This window comes from Ceratotherium simum, chromosome 8, assembly GCF_057802395.1.
Source record: "Ceratotherium simum simum isolate JZ-2026a chromosome 8, ASM5780239v1, whole genome shotgun sequence".
NCBI classification, from domain to species: Eukaryota; Metazoa; Chordata; class Mammalia; order Perissodactyla; family Rhinocerotidae; genus Ceratotherium; species Ceratotherium simum.
The window spans coordinates 40227273-40248145 of record NC_141907.1 but is presented as its reverse complement, the minus strand read 5'-3'; the positions used below and the strand labels follow the sequence as shown (position 1 = coordinate 40248145).

The following is a 20873-nucleotide window of genomic DNA, read 5'->3' as shown; positions in this document are numbered from 1 at the left end:
AGGGAGTTGAAATTTTAAATAGAGTGATTAGGAAAGACCACCAGCTTCAAAGAGATGGTGACAATTGAGCAGAAACTAAGGGAAGGAGGGAGTAGGACATGCTATGCATGGAGGAAGAGCTTCTTAGGCAGAAGGAACAAGTGCAGATATCCTGAAGCAAGAGCATGCGTGATGTATTCCAGGAACAGCAAGGCACTAGCTAGTGTGGCTGGGTCCCAGTGTAGGGGGCAGAGTAGTGGGAGATAAGGCCAGGGAGCTTAAATGGGAAGCTATTGCTATATTTCAGGTAAGAGATACTGGATTCAGTTTAGATGTTACTTCCTGGTGGAGTTTTTCCATAGGGGCACCTTCTTCCAAGAGCACAGAGAATTTCCTCTTACTGCGTCTATCGTAGCTCGAACTCATTGCCTGTTTACTTGCCTGTATTCTCTGCTTGCTCGTTCCGGGTGAGGACCAGGTTTATCTTATTTACTTAACATTTGGTCATTTGGCCATTATACTTCATGAGACACTCAGTGAATCATTAACTAACTTCAAACCTTACAGGAAATTCTCGTAATCCTTGTATAGTTTAATCTGTTTGTAACTGTTTTCTTTCTTTTTGCATTGTTTTTTACCTAGGCTGTTAAAAATGAAGTGAATGTTCCCTGTTTGAAAAATTTTGTGGAGATGCTTTATCAGACTACTTTTGAACTGAGCTCCAGAAAGAAGCATTCATTGGTACTGAGAAACATTTCAAACCTTTACATAGGAGTTTAGTAATCGATTTATGAATTCAATGGAGGTTTAAGATAACTGTAAAAATTGAAATTGTAGAATACCCAAAGTATAATATAAGGGAAAATTTTATATATTTTCTCCTGCTCTTTTAAAAACTTTCTATTCTTAATTTTATTAGCTCTACATTTGATAGGTTATTCAGACTTCATTCTAGGTACTTACCTGTCTTGACAGGTACTTTAAATTATATATTATAATATGGGAAAGGTTGAATGTACTCTTACATTAAACCCTAAATTCCTTTATTTTATATTATAATAAATTGCATTCTGAAACATCAGATTATTTAGGAGCCATTGTCTAATTATATCATTTCTATTCAGAGATTTAAGGCATTTTTTTCCACTTAACCACTAACTTCATGTCACTTTGAAGGATTTTTCTGTAAAATTTTAGTTTCAGAAAGCTGAAACTTTACTGCCAGTCTGTCCTCTCATCCCAGGGCCTGTGTTCATAACCACTGTACTTGTTGAGGCAGTAATGAGTCTGGGGAGAAATAATAGCATGTTTTAACTCAGGGAATTGTTATCAGTCAAGGAGTTGTTTTTATAGAAAATTTGCCCTTTATCGTTCTTTGTTAGATTATTCTAGGAGATCATATTTCTTTTTACAAATGGGAATACTGCATAAAAGAATTTTTTGTTTGTTTATGAAAATAAATGAAATATAATTTACAAGTCTAGTGCTTTTCCATGAAAAATGTTAATTCTCTTTCCCCTGTTTCCTATAGGCTCTATATCCACTAATTACCTGCCTTTTATGTGTCAGTCAGAAACAGTTTTTTTTAAATAACTGGCATATTTTCCTACAGAACTGTTTGTCGCATTTAAAGGTAAGATGTAGTCTCATTTATGACCTGTAAATATTGACTGTAGCATATTCACTTATGCGTATACATTGAACAGTATTTAATAAAACTTTTATTACTATTGTTACATTTGAATAGTAATACTTTACCACATTTCTTTTCTTATACATACTTAATTCCTTCTATAGGGAATCAGGTATAGATGTGAATAAACTTTTGATTGAAAATTTAGTTTGCCTTAATGAATTCAAAATTGTATATTTTTAATGAATGTTTTTTATCTTTTCTTAGATCTAGCAATATTTGTTAATAAATTCCTTTAGAATTGCAAAGTATTAATTAATCTTACAAAACTCTCCAGATACTCACTTTGTGTTTTGTTTTGAGAAAATTAAGTAACATTGGCTCAAGTCTAAATAATATGAAAAAAGCCTTGGTAATAAAATATCGCTAAAGGCACATTTAATGTAAGTATGCCCAGACAAATCTTAAAGTGTGGTACTGGATCCACATGGATGTAAAAGCTCCCAAAATGTGACTTGAATCAAGGGATAATTGTTACTAACACTATTTGGCATATCCATGTGTGGTCTCCTTTAGTGTGGAGGACAAAACCATGAGAGAGAAGGATCATTTTCTTCCCAGGATTCTTTGCTAGCGGGGTCTAACAGGATCTTCTTTTCTTCTGTGGATAGGAGCACAGTTAATGTCTGACACAGAACGTGGGAATATTTCTCATCTGCACGTCATGTGAATGCTTGATTTGAATACTGTTTTTGATACATAGATGAACATATTTTAATGTTTCTTATAAGTTATAATAACTTGGTAGATATGACATTTCATTTCCTGTTATTCGTTTAAGTTACGGTTAAGACCGAAAACCTTATGCTTTAAAGACAATGAAAGCAAGGCACAGATAGATTAAATGACTTGTCTCCAGCCCTACAGCTCATTGTGGTGTTGTGAGAAATAGGTCTGGCTCTTTCCCACTTTAGGAATTACCCAGTGGACAACATTATCCTATATATCTTTTTCATGGTTTTACATTATCATTTTCAAAAATGCCCTGATTTCTTAGTAAGGTATATATATAAAAAATATAAGTCTTTGAAAAACATTTTTGGCTATTTTCCTCCTAGATATGCATTGACGTTCTTCATATTTGAATGAGAATTGATGTGCTCTCTTTGCTTTACTTATGAAAATTCCCAGGACCAAAGCAAGCTGACTAAACTCTTTTTGTCATGCAGCCAGAAAATAAGTTTTATTTAATTAATTACATTATACTGTTTTCTGTCCTTATTTTGATAATTCATACACATATAGATACTGAAAGGGAATTGATCATTTTCTGGGTAGTATGATTTTTCATACTTTTGATAAAATATTTTAAGACATGCATTTAAGTGTGTTCTGGAAGGTTGCTTTGTTTCATGACAATTCATACTTTTCTGTTGCTTGTTGGAATTTTTTTATATATCTACGTTTCCACCTAACATATTTGCAATTCTTTCGCAGTACCTTAACTTTTTTTTTGTCTAAAGGCTTTCGTTTTAAATGCTCTGTTTTCTTTGAATCCTTACCTCCTGTTAAATATTTGTGGCGTATTGTCCATTTTCGTTAATGGCTATGTCAATCTGCCAGGCTAAAGGAGATAAGAGCCCCTTAGCATGAATATTTGAAATATAGTTGTCTTGGCCATTAACCCTTAACTTACATTAAGGCTCTATTCAGCAGAAATTTTATGAATTGGCTCCTGTTTCTTACGTTTTAGATACTCTGGCTATGCTGCAGAGTTGAGGTAAGGAGTTGAGCATTCAGGGAAAAACTATGCTAGTTATCTGTTATAACAGGTTTAGTTTGTTTGTTTTATATATAGGAAAAATTGGTCTAAGATAAAGGCCTCATCTAAATTGATTTTGAGATTCAAAGCCAAAAAGTGATAGAGAGAGGATTTACAACTAGATCCATGTAGTTCCATAATTTTTGCTCTTTCTGGTCCACCATGTTACCTTTTAATGTACTGTAAGAAATGTTGTACTGAATATTTTAAGAAAATATTTTGGCTATAATTCTGCGATATTAAAAAGGCATCATTCTCTAGAGTCACAAGAATAAATATGATACATCTTCAAGGCCTTTTAAGATAGTGCACAATTTTTTAAAGATTACTGTACCAGTTTTTGAAGTTGGTGACCATGAAAAATGGGCTTTAGTCCTATAGGCCCATAAATAGCATGAGAGAGCATCAGTTTATTTTCACAGAAAATGTGAAATCTATTATTTTTGTCCCAAACAGAATTTGGTAGTTTTGCATTCCCCTATCTTTGTATCAATTGAAGTCATTATGTAAAAAATGATTTTAAAGTTACTAAAGAATAATTAGAGAGAGAGAGGAATAATAAGAGTAGATATCACATAAAAATAATTTAAAGATTTTTTTCTACAGTGTATGCTTATTTTCTTTTAAAAACTTACACTTGTTTGAACTCAAATGCAGTGCTTTGAGAGGAAAAATTAAGTAAAAAATTTAAGTGTTTTCTCTTAATTTGAGTATTAGAGATGTATCCCATGATGCCCAAATTACAAGATTTTTTTTCTTAGTGTTTCTGGCCACCGTCTTGGAAATTTCAAATTTCTTCTAAATAGAGACCTTGGTGAAGAGCTGTCTTGTTTTGTGCTTATTTTCATCTAACATGCATGTGCTGCATCTCATGTTTATGTTTGCTGTCTCACATTGCTTTATTTAGATGCCATCTAACAACAGTATCAGAAAACAAATAGAAACACTCCAGGTGAGTTGTGTTGATGTTACAAAGTAAAATATTGCTTTATCTCCTTTAAGTGTGGCTTTTTTTTTTTCTTTACCCATTGTTACATTGCATGTCTAATGTATTTATCCAAACCTGCTTCTCGTAGTGTAAAAGAAGAGTAGCACACAGCAGAAACATTCTACAGGTTTAATATTAATGTGGCCCCAAAAAGATGAATTTAGGAGACAGAAGTGATAATGAATGTTGATTCTTAACCAGAATCTTTAATTGTAAAATATTTTCTTTAATTTACATTAGCTGTTATAAATGAAACTTGTGTGTGTGTGTGTGAGGAGATCAGCCCTGTGCTAACATCTGCCAATCCTCCTCTTTTTTTGCTGAGGAAGACTGGCCCTGGGCTAACATCCGTGCCCATCTTCCTCCACTTTATATGGGATGCCGCCACAGCATGGCTTGCCAAGCAGTGCATCGGTGCACACCTGGGATCCGAACCAGCGAACCCCGGGCCGCCACAGCGGAGCGCGCGCAGTTAACCGCTTGTGCCACCGGCTGGCACCATAAATGAAACTTTTAAAAACATTTTCCAATGAAATTAAGGAGACAGTGGCTTAGATTTTTAATATGATTTTGATGTTTGACTTTTTAAAAATTCTATCCTATTGGTTTGGGTTTTAAACAAATTACTTTGTTTTTGGTTCACAGTAGAAAAAAGAGGAAGAAACATTAAAATGATTGCTGCCAAAGAGCATACTTGACATATCAAAACTATATTGTATATTAATATTATTGGATTTTAATTTATGTAACAGTCTGATTATTCAAATTAGACCAAAATTATAACTAGGGAATTATATATCTTTGTTTAAGGCTCAGATCAATTTAGGATGTTTTTATTATTCAGACGTATATAACAGCATTACAGTGACCGAATAAACAATTAATAATTGATTTTTATCACTTTGCATCTTGTTTTGGCATTGTTCAGTATACAGAATTAAGTCTGCTTTGTAAACATAGTAGTCCATCTTGGAAAGTTTGAAAATCAAGTTTTTTGTTTTTTTGTGTGTGTGTGAGGAAGATCAGCCCTGAGCTAACATCCGTGCTAATCCTCCTCTTTTTGCTGAGGAAGACCAGCCCTGAGCTAACATCTATTGCCAATCCTCCTCCTTTTTTTCCCCCAAAGCCCCAGTAGATAGTTGTATGTCATAGTTGCACATCCTTCTAGTTGCTGTATGTGGGACATGGCCTCAGCATGGCCGGAGAAGCGGTGCGTCGGTGCGCGCCCGGGATCTGAACCCGGGCCACCAATAGCGGAGCACGTGCACTTAACCGCTAAGCCGCGGGACCAGCCAGAAAATCAAGCTTTTCTTTTTTTTTTTTTTTTTTTTTTTTTTTAAAGATTTTTATTTATTTTTTGCCCCCAAAGCCCCAGTACATAGTTGTCTGTCACAGCTGCACATCCTTCTAGTTGCTGTATGTGGGACTCGGCCTCAGGCTGGACAGAGAAGTGGTGCCTTGATGCACACCCGGGATCCGAACCCGGGCCGCCAGCATCGCAGCGCGCGCACTTAACCACCAAGCCACAGGGCCGGCCCAATCAAGCTTTTCTAATGCCAAATACCTTAGCACTTAAAATGGGACAATCCAAATACTTGATTAACCATTTATGTGAAAATAATTTTTATGTGGAATTGGACTTAAATATTTTTAATATACAACTTATTATATATTAATTTGTATTAATCATACCTTGAATATATAATTTAATAATGTGAAAGTATTATTTGGAGTGTACGTAATACTAATTGAACTCATATTTTGATATCTGATATCTTAGATTTAAATGATAGAAAAGAAAGTACTACAAAAAAGCTTGGTTGTTATTAATAGCATACATACATTATATGATACTTTATATGTTACTTAGTTACATTAGTAACAAATTAATAGAAAACTACTTGGGGAGCCTTTTGGAAATTTGGAATCATTATGGATCTGGAGGGAGGGATTGTGGTTCAGACTCTGATCAGCAGAGTAACTGACATTCCATTCTTAATTTTATCAAATCTTCATGTAGTTAGATGTGCAAAATTATATTTTCTAGTTTTTGTTTCCTTTAAAAACATCCTCAGTTGTTATCTTTTTGCAATGCTTTTAATCTTATGGAGTAGATGTCCATTATTCTATATCTTAAGAAAACATAAAATAGGATAACTAAATTACTTAGTGTTTTAAAACTACCTTTTGTCAGTTACTATATAATATAATAATTGTTTAACAATTATGTTATTTAACAATATAAAATAATTGTTTAACAATAAGAAATCCCCTAAACCAAATTAAATAAATGCTAATTTATAGCAGTCAATGCATCCTAAAGCCAATTAACAGATGCATAAAGAGTTTTTCCTAATAAAAGGTAATTATTAGCTACATTTTCAAAATTCACAATTAAATCTCATTACATGATTCTGGTCCTTTGAGAATTTTACTTTTTGTAATAACTAGTATGAAGAAAAAGTTTGCTGATCAAATTGTGATTGAAATGGAATACTTTTCTGATTCTAAATAATAATAATATAAATAATAATGTTCTCATTCTAAATAAAAATTAAAGGTCTAATACTCAACATTTATTGAGCATTTAACATGTGCCAGGCAGTGTTCCAAGTGCTTTTCACATAATAACTTCTATAATCTGTGAGGTAGGTACCATTTTATCTCCATTTTAGAGATGAGGAAATTGTGGCACCAGTGATATAACAGTGCCCAAGGGTAGGGTTTAGCCAGTCATTCCTAATTTCAGAGTCCGTGCTCTTAGCCCACTATCCCAGATTCCCTCTTGTAAGAATAATCACATATATTTTGCATTATATCGTAAATGCAAATATCTAGAGTAACATTTGGTGTTCTAAATTTTACTGTATATGGGCTGCAGTGAATTCCAAAGAAGAGTAATCCTTCCATCATTATGTCAATATTGCGTGAACCATTTACCGTCAAGTAAGTTGATGTGTGTATAATTTACGAGTTCTTAGAAATGGTAATATAATTCTGATATTTTACTGTTTCATTTGGAGAGTATAAAGAATGGCTCAGAATTTCCTTATTTATGGTTACTTTTGAGCTATCTATCTGTACTTAGCATATAGCAAATATATATATATTTTATATATATATACCAAATATATATTTGGTATATATATATTTGGTGTATGCTATATATATGTATATATATATTTGGTATATGCTATATATATATATTTGGTATATGCTATATATGTATATCTTGAAACCTGTTTTAGATTGAATATAAAGGGGGACGGTGAGGGCTTTTAGTTTTTGACAGAGAATGCATGTTATCTTAAATGATTGCAAGTTCTTTAAGAAATAAGTTTATTTTCATTCTCTTTTGTTTTTAAACAGAATAAAGATCCTAAAATGTCTCGAGTTGCACTGGAATCTTTGTATAGATTGTTGTGGGTTTATGTAATTAGAATAAAATGTGAAAGCAACACTGTAACTCAAAGGTGAGTGCCTTTGTATTAAAGTGTATTTAAAATAAAATCTTGGTAAAAAAAATATCACACTAATGGAATTTTAGTTAACATTATAAGTACCTTGAGGGAGAAATATGAATTCTCTTGACATATTATGAAGAAGAGGAAGAATGTTTTGCTGTTAATTTCATCATCTTATTATGACTAAATCTTTTTTTCTTATAGTCGTCTTATGAGCATAGTGTCAGCACTTTTTCCAAAAGGTTCACGTAGTGTGGTTCCTCGTGACACACCTCTCAATATATTTGTGAAGATTATTCAGTTCATTGCTCAGGTGAGTGCTTTACCTCGTAATACATATATACATGAAGTTATAAGAGTAATCTGTTGTAGTAACTTGGAGTTTTAAAATTTGTTACACATCTAAAAGCATGATAACAAAATATTTATTAGCATTGAATAGTGAAAAATAAAAATATGCCTAAAAAAGTTAAAAATAAAAGATGCTAATAATTTTTTGTGACAACATAAATTTAAATCATTAATCTACTCACTAGGAAAAGGAAAGGAGACCCACAGATGGAAGCACTTAATTTAGGAAGGGTCAAGAAAGTATCTCTCGATCCTGCTATTAGTCCATTTACTAATTACCTCCTGAGTATCTTGAAGATTTTTGGCAAATTGTTTTCATAGTCTGCATTAATCTAGTTTCTTAGGTACAGATGCTAGAATCCACTGTAGCTAGTTGAACCGAAAGGGATCTTTTAAGGAATTTAATTCACAAAAGCACTAGTAGAACTAGCTTGAAGGACTAAGAGAAAATTGAAGAACTGGGCTATCAAGGAAGCTTCTGCCTCTGCCACAATCAGAAAGCTGCCAAATTAGGAAGTCATCACAGGTGCTTCAGAATCATTCTGCTGCTGTGATCCCCACCAGTAAAAGATTCCTTCCCCCCGTCCTCCTCCTCCTCATGTACCCCAGTTCCCAAAGACTTGCATGAGTATACCATTTGGCAGTGTCTAAATCACATCCTGAAGGCTGCTGTTATAAGGAATCCTGGGAAATATTTTAGCTTCCTAGCCTCTGCAGTAAAGGAAGGTTTGTTACAAGAGGATTAAATGGGTGCTGAGTGAGCAAATCCATGGTTTTGATCATATTCCCTTTTGGGACATGAGCCCTGGAGAAGCATAGGTAAGGTTACCTTCTCAATTTAGGAAGATACTTTGATTCCAGAATATTCATTGTGTTCTCTTTGAACTAAAACTGTAACAATTTAGATGATCTATAATGTAATTATTTTTGACAGTGAAGAAATAAGGAATATTTAAATAAAATTAATGTTTCTATTTACTGGAGCACAGAACTAATGATAATTAGATAAGTATAAATATGTCAATAAGATGAATGAAAGCAAATTGTGCTTTAGATCTAGCATTCAGAAAACTTTTGCCATTAGGTTGCATCTCTTCCCCTTTTCTCCCCCTCGGATCTTACCCGCTCTCTTAGGTCAGTCACGTCACACCAACACTCCACCAGAACTATAAAATTCCTCTCAAACATCAGTTAATCTTATTAGTTAATTTTTTTTGTCTTAGAGGTTTCCTTCTTGGAGCCCTATTCTTTCTGTCCCAGGGTGAACTCACTGCTCTCTAGGCCTGCTGCAGAGCTATTGTCTTGGGACTTCCTGTCATCATCATTCTGGGAATTCCTTCACTTAGATTTTGAATATGATTTTGGTAAATGAGTGTTTAAAACTTTTATCCTATTGGGGGTATTCAACAAATCATTTGATAATTAATATATTTATAATAATTTTGTGTGTGTGTGTGAGAAAGTTCAGCCCTGAGCTAACATCTGATGCCAATCTTCCTCTTTTTTTGCTGAGGAAGATTGGCCCTCAGTTAACATCTGTGCCCATCTTCCTCCACTTTACATGGGACACCACCACAGCATGGCTTGACAAGTGGTGCGTTGGCGTGCGCCTGGGATCTGGCCCTGTAAACCCCGGGCCGCCGAAGTGGAAAGTGTGCACTTAATCACTTGCGCCACTGGGCCGGCCCCTATAATCATACTTTTTAACCTTAATTCCTATGTATGTATTTTTCTTCTGTCCAGCTAGATTTATGAACTTCTTATGGGCACAGACCTGTGTTGTTGTCATTATAAGTATAATTTTTAGCATGATACCTAACATATAAGAGTAGCAAATTATAAGGATTTATGTTTTGTTTTCTTTTTCTAGGAACGTTTGGATTTTGCAATGAAAGAAATAATATTTGATCTTCTCAGTGTTGGAAAATCTACTAAAACTTTCACCATTAATCCAGAGGTAAAAAAAAATTTATATTGTAGTAATATACTATTCTATATAATTTTATTTTAGAGCACAGTTTCTGGAATCGGAACTCTTAGGCTCAAAACCCTAGTTATAAGCTTTACTTCTAACTACAAGTGTGATCTAGGACAAGTTATGTAACCTTTCTGATGGCTGGCTGAATGGTTTATTGTAGTTTTAAGCATGGTAGAAAATAATCAAGAGAGGAAGTTTTCAAGGTTGTGGAAGTTGTGACATGAGCTCAGGTGTCTTTTACTTCAAATGACTTATATTTAAGATATTCTTTAATAAATATCATTCATTCAGCACTTATTGAGCACCTAAAGTGTGTCAGGCACTGTTTTAGGTGTTAGAGACAAAACAGACAGAAATCCTTCTCCCTAGATAGAGCTTACAGTTAAAAAAATAGACAAAAAAAAGTGTTATTTCCTACTTTTATGGCCTTGTTATTCACTATAAACTCTAATTCACTCTGTAGACATTAAATTCAGATTGTTTAAAAATATTTTACAAGCTAATTTTTTATCAGAATCTGATGACATTTGAGAATATAAAAAGGCAAAATAAGGTTATCATTTTTCTTATTTCTTTTAAATTACTCTGCTGGTCCTTCTCATAATCAAATCCTAAGATATATATTTATGTAGTTAACAGATGGATTGGAAAGCTATTGAAGCTTTTCATTTGTATGATTTTAAGATCGGTCAATAATTATCTTCAGATTTTTAAAGTGAGCACACATAAGTGTTTTTTTTTTTTTTTTTTTTTTTTTAAAGATTTTATTTATTTTATTTTTTCCCCCCAAAGCCCCAGTGGATAGTTGTATGTCATAGCTGCACATCCTTCTAGTTGCTGTATGCGGGACTCGGCCTCAGGATGAACGGAAAAGTGGTGCCTCGATGCGCACTCGGGATCCGAACCCGGGCCACCAGCATCGCAGCGCGCGCATTTAACCACCAAGCCACAGGGCCGGCCCTCACATGAGTGTTTTTAAAGATGACATACTTAACGTGCTTTTCAGCAACAAAAATTACATAATGAAAGACATTTTCTTGAACATCCATTTTCAAAAATATTCTCTCCATTGAACCAGTTTATTTCTGAAAATTTTTTTCCTCGCTGAAGCTACCATACTAGGAATAGAAAAAGGGTCACTTATGCTCTTTTGTTGTTGTTACTCATTTAGGCTTCCTTTATTAGGATTATCTTCAATCTGTATTTTCTTTTCAGGAGTCTTTTTAAGATGTGCGAGTTAGTTTAGTTAAAGCCAGATAAAATTATCTATTAATCCATTTAATCAAATACATGCAAATTCATGAAAAAATGAATAAGTGAGGGCACCTCTGTGAACCCCATACGTTGTGGAGCTTTCTCACTTCCTTCAGGATGTCTTCTTTGACTATGCGATGTGACCATCTGATATTTAGACCAAGAGAGGCTACCACTACCGTGTCATTTATAAAGATGAGTAAAACTTAAAACCTTAATCTTATTTAGATAACAAAAAATACATAAATAAAAGTTTTATGTTCTCTCTGTATTCCACTGAACTGTCTTGCACACCCACTGGGATGCACATACCCATTTTAGAGACCACTGGTGTAGGTCAGTGATAATGGCAGCTTGGGCTGAAATAGTCCGGTGCAGATGGAGAGAAGATCATTTGCAGAGAAAAGAAACATTGAGAAGGGATTATCTTTGGGGCGAAAGTGCATTTTGTTTGAACATATCTAATCTGAGGTATCTTCTTGATATCCAAATAGAGATGTCAAATCAGTCTGAGGGTCCGAGTTTAGAGGAGAAGTGAGGCTTAAAGTTAGTGGTTGATCTGGTACGTGTGGCAATTGAAGCCGTGTAAATACATGAATACATTCTCCTATATATAATGATAGGAGAAGGCAGCCTAGGACCTCGTCTTGAAGCAGTCTAACATTTAACATCCAGATAAAGGAGGCTAAACCTGAAATGTGGGCAGAGATGACACAGCCAGCCATGGCACAGATGTATTGAAGGAAGAGAGTGTTTCAGGAAAGAAGGAATACTTGACAGTGCCCTATGCTGCTGAAAAGTCAAAGAAGATGCAGGAAAAGTGCCCACTGTTTGAGCAGAGTGGTCACCGATGAGTGAGAGTTGCTTCAGGGAAGTATTATGGGGAGGGCTTCTTCCATTAAGATAGTTGAGTACAGTTAACAGAAATGGAATATATTCAGTTGAAAGGGAAATGTTGAAGATGCAAGAAAGAGAAGGGATAATTGATAGGGCGATGTGTCCGAAAAAGCAAGAGCAGGTGGGATTCTACCAGCTAGGAAGACCAGCACCCCCTTGTGTGTAACAAGAGCAAAGGAGAGGAGGAAGAGGTGCGGATATAAGTAGGCTGGTGTGTACTGTAGTGAGAGATTGAGGAAAGATGATGATTTTTTCTTTCTGTGAAGTAGGACACAAATCATCTGACTAGAGAGAGGAGGGGATGGTAGGAGTGTAGGAAAGTTGAGCAAGGATGGAAGAGGTTTGAAATAAGCTTTATGGAGAATAAGAGAGCCACTTGACCTCAGAAGTGAGTGGGTGGCATTTGGGAATTTGATATTAAAGCAAACTCTAATGCCTGGACTAGTTAAAAAATATTGGACAGAAAGGTTAGTTTTCCCTCTGTCCTCCTTCCTCCCATTCCCCAGTGTTATTTGATGAGATGTTTTTAACATGAAAAAAAAGATGTTTTCTCACACTCTGACTTGTTTATTTTGAACCTTTTTTTTCTCTGAAGAGAATGAACATAGGCCTCAGAGTCTTCCTTGTAATAGCGGACAGTTTGCAGCAGAAGGATGGTGAGCCACCCATGCCAACAACAGGAGTTATTCTCCCCTCAGGAAACACTCTTCGTGTAAAGAAAATTTTTCTCAATAAAACTTTGACAGATGAAGAAGCAAAAGTCATAGGTTAGTGTTAACTGGAATAAATAAATTGCTTTGTGATACAGTTTAATATTCTTTTGTAAAAGTTTAGATCGAATCTAAAATGTATTTATTTTCCTAATAATGATTACTCCAGTATACAGAGTGATACAAAAATGAATACATTTTTGATAATATCTGCAAGTCTTCATGTTAGGAGTCTTCTGGTTAAATCTTTAGTTTTTTTTTACATGACACTATTCACTGCATTTTGTCCTTCCTTCAAATTAATTTTAGTTCTGTGCTTAATTTTTACACATTTTCTCCAAAATGCTGAAGCTGATCATCAGGGAGAAAACTATATCACAGTTGAAACTCCTTCTTTTGTAACAATAATAAGCTAGTATCATTTAAAGATCAATAGGTTTTATTTTTTACAGAAAGTAACTGTAACTATTCTTTATCTAATTCCTGACCTTTTGTAACTGTGAGGTTTTTTCCCCTAGGAATGTCAGTTTACTATCCTCAAGTGAGAAAAGCATTAGATAGCATTCTCAGACATTTGGACAAAGAAGTTGGGAGACCAATGTGTATGACTAGCGTGCAGATGTCTAATAAGGAGCCTGAAGACATGATTACGTATGTAGTAAATTATTTCTCTTCATTGCTATTTCAGTTTTCATAAAAGTATAGATGGTTGATTCTTGCTTATTTCCTTACTTTCTCATCTGGAGTTCTCCTATATTTCCATCTGCTGCAGTGATTAATATAATGATTCCTTCCACAAGCTTAGTTTTATTCTTTAAAGTGCTCTCAAACTAGTAGAGATATGACACGTCATCTTGGATCTCGGTCTGGTTTGTTGTCAATGGCAAAGCCCTATACTTATTCCATGAGCAATAGATAAATCCTGGTTAACCCAGGTATGTGTGGACATAATTGGTTTATTAAATCAAGCAAATGCTCTTATTTTTAGAGCCCTGATAAACAAAAAAGGAAACCTGAAAATCTCCTGGGAACCAGGGGTATAGAGGGGAATAATGTAGGAGTAGTTTTTTGAAACAGTACGTCATCTCACCCCCAGCCTTGTCACTGCTTGTCATCCCAGCATCTTTTTTCCTTATTTTTAGGGACTTCCTCCTTAGAAGGATGTATTTTATGGCAATAACCTCTTTTAATTGCTAGGAAGTATCTAATTATTCTGTATAAGGAGGACTTTTTTTTTAGCTGTTAATATCTGCATTATAGGTCTTAGATTGCCAGATTTAATGTTGGATCTATCAATTTAATTAATATACAGTAATTGTATACTAATATATATTAAGATCTGAGCGTTTCTTTGATGTGAAGTTTTCTCCCTGCGTTACTTCATCCACAACCACTTTCCTTGTGTATGTCAGTCAGTTTGCCCTCGCTAAGGTCCTCTGACTGTATATGTACAGCCTCCAGCGATAGCAGTGTCAGCGTTCCCTGGTCAGCTATTTCTTCTGCAACTCCATTAATATTTGACTCGAATTTCACATCCAGTGATATCACTTTTCCTTTCTTTGAAGCTGCACTTTAATCTTTGTTGGCCAGTTTCCTCTTCTGATTATCCATTTTTATAAAATGTCACCTGAGTTTCTTACTGGAGTTGAGGAAGCAACACGACTACACACTTTGCTGTGTGTGAACTGAGTAACCAATGTGCAGTGACCAGTCACGTCGAACTTTGAAAAAAGTGATGTGATTAGTCACTGATTACGATGTTATTTATATCTGTTATTTACATCATGATTTGTGGACTGAAGAGCTAACAGGAAAGCTTGTTTGTGCAATGACTTATAGTTAATATGTGGTAACTGAAAACTGAACCATGCTCTTGGAGACTGGTATTATTCAACTAAATTGTGGTAACTGAAATTCATGCATATTGGAACCATGCAAAGAGAAGACTGACTATGTAAAAATCTCTAAAAGTAGGTAGCAAGTCCATTGCCGCTATAATGAATACTGACCCAAAATGCTTAAAAGATTCAAATACTTTTCTACATGAGAATTATTTTATTAGGCCAACTAAAGAACAATTTAGATAAAATAAATTAACTTAAAACCTCACCTTGAAATATAGAGCAAAATAAAAACCAGTGTATTAAGAGGTTAGATAAGTCATTGGATAACTCTAAGAAAATAGAGAAGAATAAAATTGTATTAAGCCTCTGAAGGAACCAGAAAATTTTCAAAAATTGGCACATTTTATTACATAAAAATTTTATGTATATGTGTTTGTGTATCCTGAAGTAAAATAAAAAGACAAGAACAGACAATGCCAACAGTGGTTTATGAGAATGTCTATTTTTCAAGACCCTTGTTAGTAAATGATATTAAATGAAAAAACCTTTTTGTTAATTTTCTAGGCCCCCCCAAATAACCAATATTTGGTTATTTAATAATATCAATATTACTTATTATTCAATAATTAAGTATTATTTATTAAAGGTTAAATATTAAATTATAGCTAATTAAATTTTATTAATTTGAAATAACTGTATTATAATTTACCTAAATAATATTTATTATTTAAACATAATAGTTCCTATGCTTATTTTCTAAATACTAAAAACCTTTTTTGCCTGCTAACTCTTGGTTTTTCCCCCTGAATTATCTCTGTATTCTTTTGTCCATTTATAAACTGTTAATTATTTGCTGGATTTGTATGCACTCTTTTTGTATTAAATACATTAAACTTTTGGGGATGGGCTCTTATTTTCTGTAATTATTTTTCCAAGTTTGCTTTCATTGTCTAACATATGTAATATACTTCTTATTAAGTCCTGTTGTGATTTATTTTTCAGGGGGGAAAGAAAACCCAAAATTGATTTGTTTAGAACTTGTATTGCTGCTATTCCAAGGTTGATTCCTGATGGTATGAGCAGAACTGACCTCATTGAATTATTAGCAAGGTAAGTGAGAATTACTGTTTGCTATGTTAATTGTTCTCTTTTGATCCCTTTAAATTTCTAAGTGATCCCTTTAAATTTCTAATGTAGCCCTGTTACAATTACCATGAAAAGAGTAAAAGAGAAATAATAAAGATATTTTTAATCCTTGATTTGATTTTCTTTCGAAACTCTCATTTTGTCTTTTATGTTTTGTTAAGCATGTTCTCCCCACTCATTTTTAACTTTTAAACTTTTGGATTCCCCTACAAACCTATTTTTCAATTCCCTAGCTTTCCATCTCGTAATATTTCTTGGGATTTATGAAACACATTATCCCCTAACATATGGGCATTATCAGGTATAATGACACCTGTTAGGCAATTAATTATTGTGTTAACTCCTTCAATCATTTCCTTTGCACCTAGGGTGATGACTAGGTCTCCTTTTCACTTTTTTGGTACTGCAGCGCCCACAGGGTTCAAGTTTTTGTCTCTCTTTCCTCTATTACCCATGTCATATCTCTATAAAATGAGTAAATAGTGTGACAACCAAACTTAAATACTAGCTCCTAAAACTAATTCTAAGTTGAGCTGATAGCCTGTTGAAAAACTGTTCTGTTGATGTATTTAGGGATTCCCTAGATAAGGGGTCAGCAAACTTTTTTCTGTCAAGGACCAGATAGTAAATATTTTAGGATTTGCAGATCATATGGTCTCAGTCACAGCTACTCAACTCTGCCTTTGTAGTGCAAAAGCAGCTGGAGACACCATGTAAAGGAGCGGGCATGGCTGTTCCAGCAGGCGCCTGGCTGGATTTGGCTCTTAGCCAGAGTTTGCCAGCCCTGCCCTAAATGAAAAACCAAGTACAATGACTATCATAGAGCAGTGATACTTGACTCTAGTGAAAGATGTTTCTTGGCTGCTGGGCACTTATCACTAACCCTTAAGTTAAATTCACAATGAATAAACAGTTAATAGACCATTCCAGCAACCGTTTCCACATCTTTGAAAACACCTGGCATTTCATACACTCATGCACCACCCTACCCTCAACTGTTGCAGGCTGCCATCAGAGGTAGAATGATATTTGTCTCTTTCTAGGAGTATGAGGAGAGGGAGGAGTTACTCTGAAACTTTTTACCATGAGATAAATTCATCCTTTCCCGCTCTGTCTCCTAATTTTTGCTGTGAATTAGATTGCAGAGTTACAAAGTTGATATCAGCATTAGGGAGGGAAAAGAAGTTTAATTGTTTATGATGTTATTCCTTGGGAAAGCAGCAAACGAGCATCATTCAATTCTGCTTCTACTCCTCCCACCTCAATTTAGCTCACCTACATCTCTGTTGATGGTGATCCTATATCCCATACCAAAATGAAGCTGTATCCGCGAGGGGCAGGATAGGGGAGCCTAGTGAAGGGGCAAACATGTGAACAGTGAATGACAATTTGCTTTGCTATTTACTTTGCTTTTATCCCCTGTGATATTTGTTTACTAGTTAATTTACTTCAGCAGAACAGAAAGATTCTGTTCTATTTTGTCCTCTATTCCTATCATTTAGAATTGTGATGACTAAAACTTATTTACTTAAAAATAAAGCGAACAAACAAACAAATCAAAGATAGACTGTAAATTTGTAGACCTGTGTGCTGTGTCTTAGGAAAGTTAATTAGTTCACCTGCCTTAAATTAGCCAGGCTACACTGTTGTTCTCCTCATGCATATATACCCTGAGTCACACAAATAGGTGTACACATTCGTGGGTTTAAGGGAAGTTGAAATAACCTTTCAAGTCAGCATCATAGAGACAGTCACTCTCCTTTCCCTCAGTATCTCCCTTGGCGCCACTATCGGAGACAGATCCTGGGCTAGAGATCTTTAATCTGACCCTGTATAGTATTTCTGATGTGCTTCTATAACTGCTGCTGCCTCGTGGCTTACTCCCAAGTCTATCTAGCTGTAATAAATTTTCTCTTCAGTCTCATTGTCAGTTGAAGGTTGGCTTAGTGAACACCAGAACTGAGTTCAGCAGGGTGAAGACTGTGATATCTCCTTTCACCTAAACCACACAGCTTTCCTCCTCTGTCATTGTGGATAACTCCATCCTCCCAGCTTCCCAAGCATGTAGTTGTGGCATATTTTTAATATTACGTACTTATCTTATTCATTCAGGCTGTTTCCAACTCTAATGCATTTGTTTTGATGGTTAATCACAAAAATAATCCTCTACAGCCCCATCAGAAACTCTTATTCGTATAGCATTATATATTGGTAGCCTCACCACTGCAGCCATCATAAAAGTTTTCTTGTTCATCATTCTCTTCTTTATGTTCTGTTAAAATCCTTTAATATTTTGTTCATGTCCTTATATTGTTTTTATATCTTTAAAAAGTAATTTTATGTAGCCTCTCCTCTAATTTATTTAGACTTGAATTCTCTTTAGGGCCTTATGTGTTAGTTTGACACATTTTTTTTTTTCATTTTGTTCTAGGCACACCCCATTTATGATGTTAGTCCTAAATTTACTCTCATTCTCACCTTTAAGAATTATTTCTGTTAAATTGATTCCATCTTGATTTGTTGTATTTCCTTCTTCACAATCAGCCGTCTTATATTTAACTGTAACCTCAGCAGCATGAAAGAAATGATAGAGATAAATCATGTCCTTTCTAGTGATATAAAGGACTAAATAAATGTGAGATAGTCCTGATATATTATATGATTGGGCATAATTTTTGATGGATTATAGCATAACACATTTATTTTAACAATTAAAGAATTTTTGATGTAATTCTGATGTGTCAATCTGTATTTTCTAAAAGATTGCAGTTGAATTATGATCAAACTTAATATTCTGAGTTATAGTAAAAATACAAAATAATATTGATAGATTCATATGTGAATTTAAACAAATGAATAAAGACTAGCATAAGAACGAATATAGCACAAAAAAAGGGAGCATTGGTTCCTGTCTCCATACTTCTTACAAACCAATTGAGAGGATACATTTTTTAAGTTCTTAGTTTTAAGTTTTCGATGATAAAACTGTTTGGAACGCTTTGAGGTTTGCTAATGGAATTTTGTTCTTGGTAGGCTCACAATTCATATGGATGAAGAACTGCGTGCTCTGGCTTTCAATACCCTGCAGGCACTAATGCTTGATTTTCCAGATTGGCGGGAGGATGTTCTTTCAGGATTTGTTTATTTTATTGTTCGTGAAGTGACTGATGTCCATCCCACGCTTCTTGATAATGCTGTAAAAATGCTGGTACAATTAATAAATCAGTGGAAACAGGCAACCCAAATGCACAACAAAAACCAGGACTCACAGGTACCAAATTCTTTTTTATTGTCCATTTGTATGTGGTCAGTGGTAAATGACCAATAATGATGTAATATATATTGACTTTCTCAAAAACTAAAAATTTTATTAGTTTTATTTACTTTCAAAGTGGTCATAATCCCTTAAACTGAGCTTTCCTCTAGTTCATGTATTAAATGTGTAGCATTTGTGTGTCTAACCTTTCCAGCCGTCTTCCTTTGGTAACAATTGGTTTTGAATGAACATAGAAAGTAGAGGCAATTCTAGCTCACATTTAGGTTGTTTCCAATATATGTAAAGCTGACACAATGAAAATTTTTGGTAGTCTTCCATTTGAGTTATTTGATTGTGTTATCTGTGGCATCAGCCCTTGCTTCACATATGTGGTATGTGTATTCTTAACCATAAAAGGTGCTCAAATTGTTGATTTTTGATAATGTATAAGTCATAGAACCTTGGAATTTTAGAGCTAGATCATCTAAGCCAACCCAGCTTCTCAACCTTTAATGAGCATACAGATCACCAGGGTCGTGAGAATCTCTATTTCCAACAAGCTCCTAGGTGCTGCCAGGCCACTAGTCCACACTTGGAGTACAAAGGCTACAAACCTGTCCCTGCATTTTCCACACAGAAGTGTTAGACCAAGAGTGATTAATAGTGTCAGCTCCAAGGTTACAAAGTAGCCAGAGAATGGTAGAAGTTAGCTACAGAATTCATAGTCAGACTGCCAATTAAATGCTTTTTTTCATTGTGTATATTATTACATTTTTATAAATTAATATTTAAATTGTTTGAGATGAAGTAGACCTATTGCCATAATTTCTATGATTTGCTTTACTCTTTATTAATTGTTTGATTGGAATGCCACTATATACATATTATTTTATTTTGTTTTTAAATTCTCTTTATTTTTCAAGCATGGTGTAGCTAATGGAGCTTCTCATCCCCCTCCTCTGGAAAGGAGTCTGTTTTCCAATGTATTCCATGTGGTTGAAGGGTTTGCACTCGTCATTCTCTGTAGCAGTCGACCTGCCACTAGGAGATTAGCCGTCAGTGTCCTTAGAGAAATACGGGCTTTATTTGCACTTTTGGAAATACCTAAGGTAAGATTTAAGTATTTCATTTTGTTATCTAATGAAAGTACTTAAAAACTATCCTTTTGTCCATCCTTATTCCATTTCTCTTACGCCCAGGCAGGTACATCTTACTTTATAACAAGGTCTTTTTGACAGAATCTAAACTGACCCACCTGCCCCCAATTGCATTTGTAACAAATAATGCTAAAGTGAATTTTTAATGTTTACTTAGGTTTGGCTACTTTTCTTAAACATTCCTAAATTTTTTTAGACATATGATGTCTTTTTTATAGGGTGATGATGAGTTAGCCATAGATGTGATGGACAGGCTGAGCCCATCCATTCTTGAGAGCTTCATACATCTTACTGGGGCTGATCAGGTAACTATAATGATTTCATGCTATTCAGTCTTGTTTTGGAACTTATGACATACATACATACATACATGAATTTCCTTTACAAATGTAAC

At 34.5% G+C, this 20873-nt stretch overlaps 1 protein-coding gene across 10 annotated transcripts in view; it reads left to right on the top strand.

The window, feature by feature from the left end:
• The window catches only part of FRYL (FRY like transcription coactivator), a 248264-nt gene that overhangs the window by 149132 nt on the left and 78259 nt on the right, over positions 1-20873 (top strand). For 7 of the 10 annotated variants that reach the window (XM_087434284.1, XM_087434283.1, XM_087434278.1 and 4 more), the window contains 12 exons: positions 622-720; positions 1511-1612; positions 4342-4386; positions 7792-7895; positions 8091-8199; positions 10108-10194; positions 12962-13133; positions 13595-13727; positions 15923-16030; positions 19100-19337; positions 20246-20431; positions 20698-20784. In XM_087434284.1, the coding sequence (XP_087290410.1) occupies positions 622-720; positions 1511-1612; positions 4342-4386; positions 7792-7895; positions 8091-8199; positions 10108-10194; positions 12962-13133; positions 13595-13727; positions 15923-16030; positions 19100-19337; positions 20246-20431; positions 20698-20784 (1470 nt within the window). The remainder of the gene's footprint in view (positions 1-621; positions 721-1510; positions 1613-4341; positions 4387-7791; positions 7896-8090; positions 8200-10107; positions 10195-12961; positions 13134-13594; positions 13728-15922; positions 16031-19099; positions 19338-20245; positions 20432-20697; positions 20785-20873) is intronic. The other 3 variants (XM_087434287.1, XM_087434282.1, XM_087434281.1) reach the window with 1 other exon arrangement.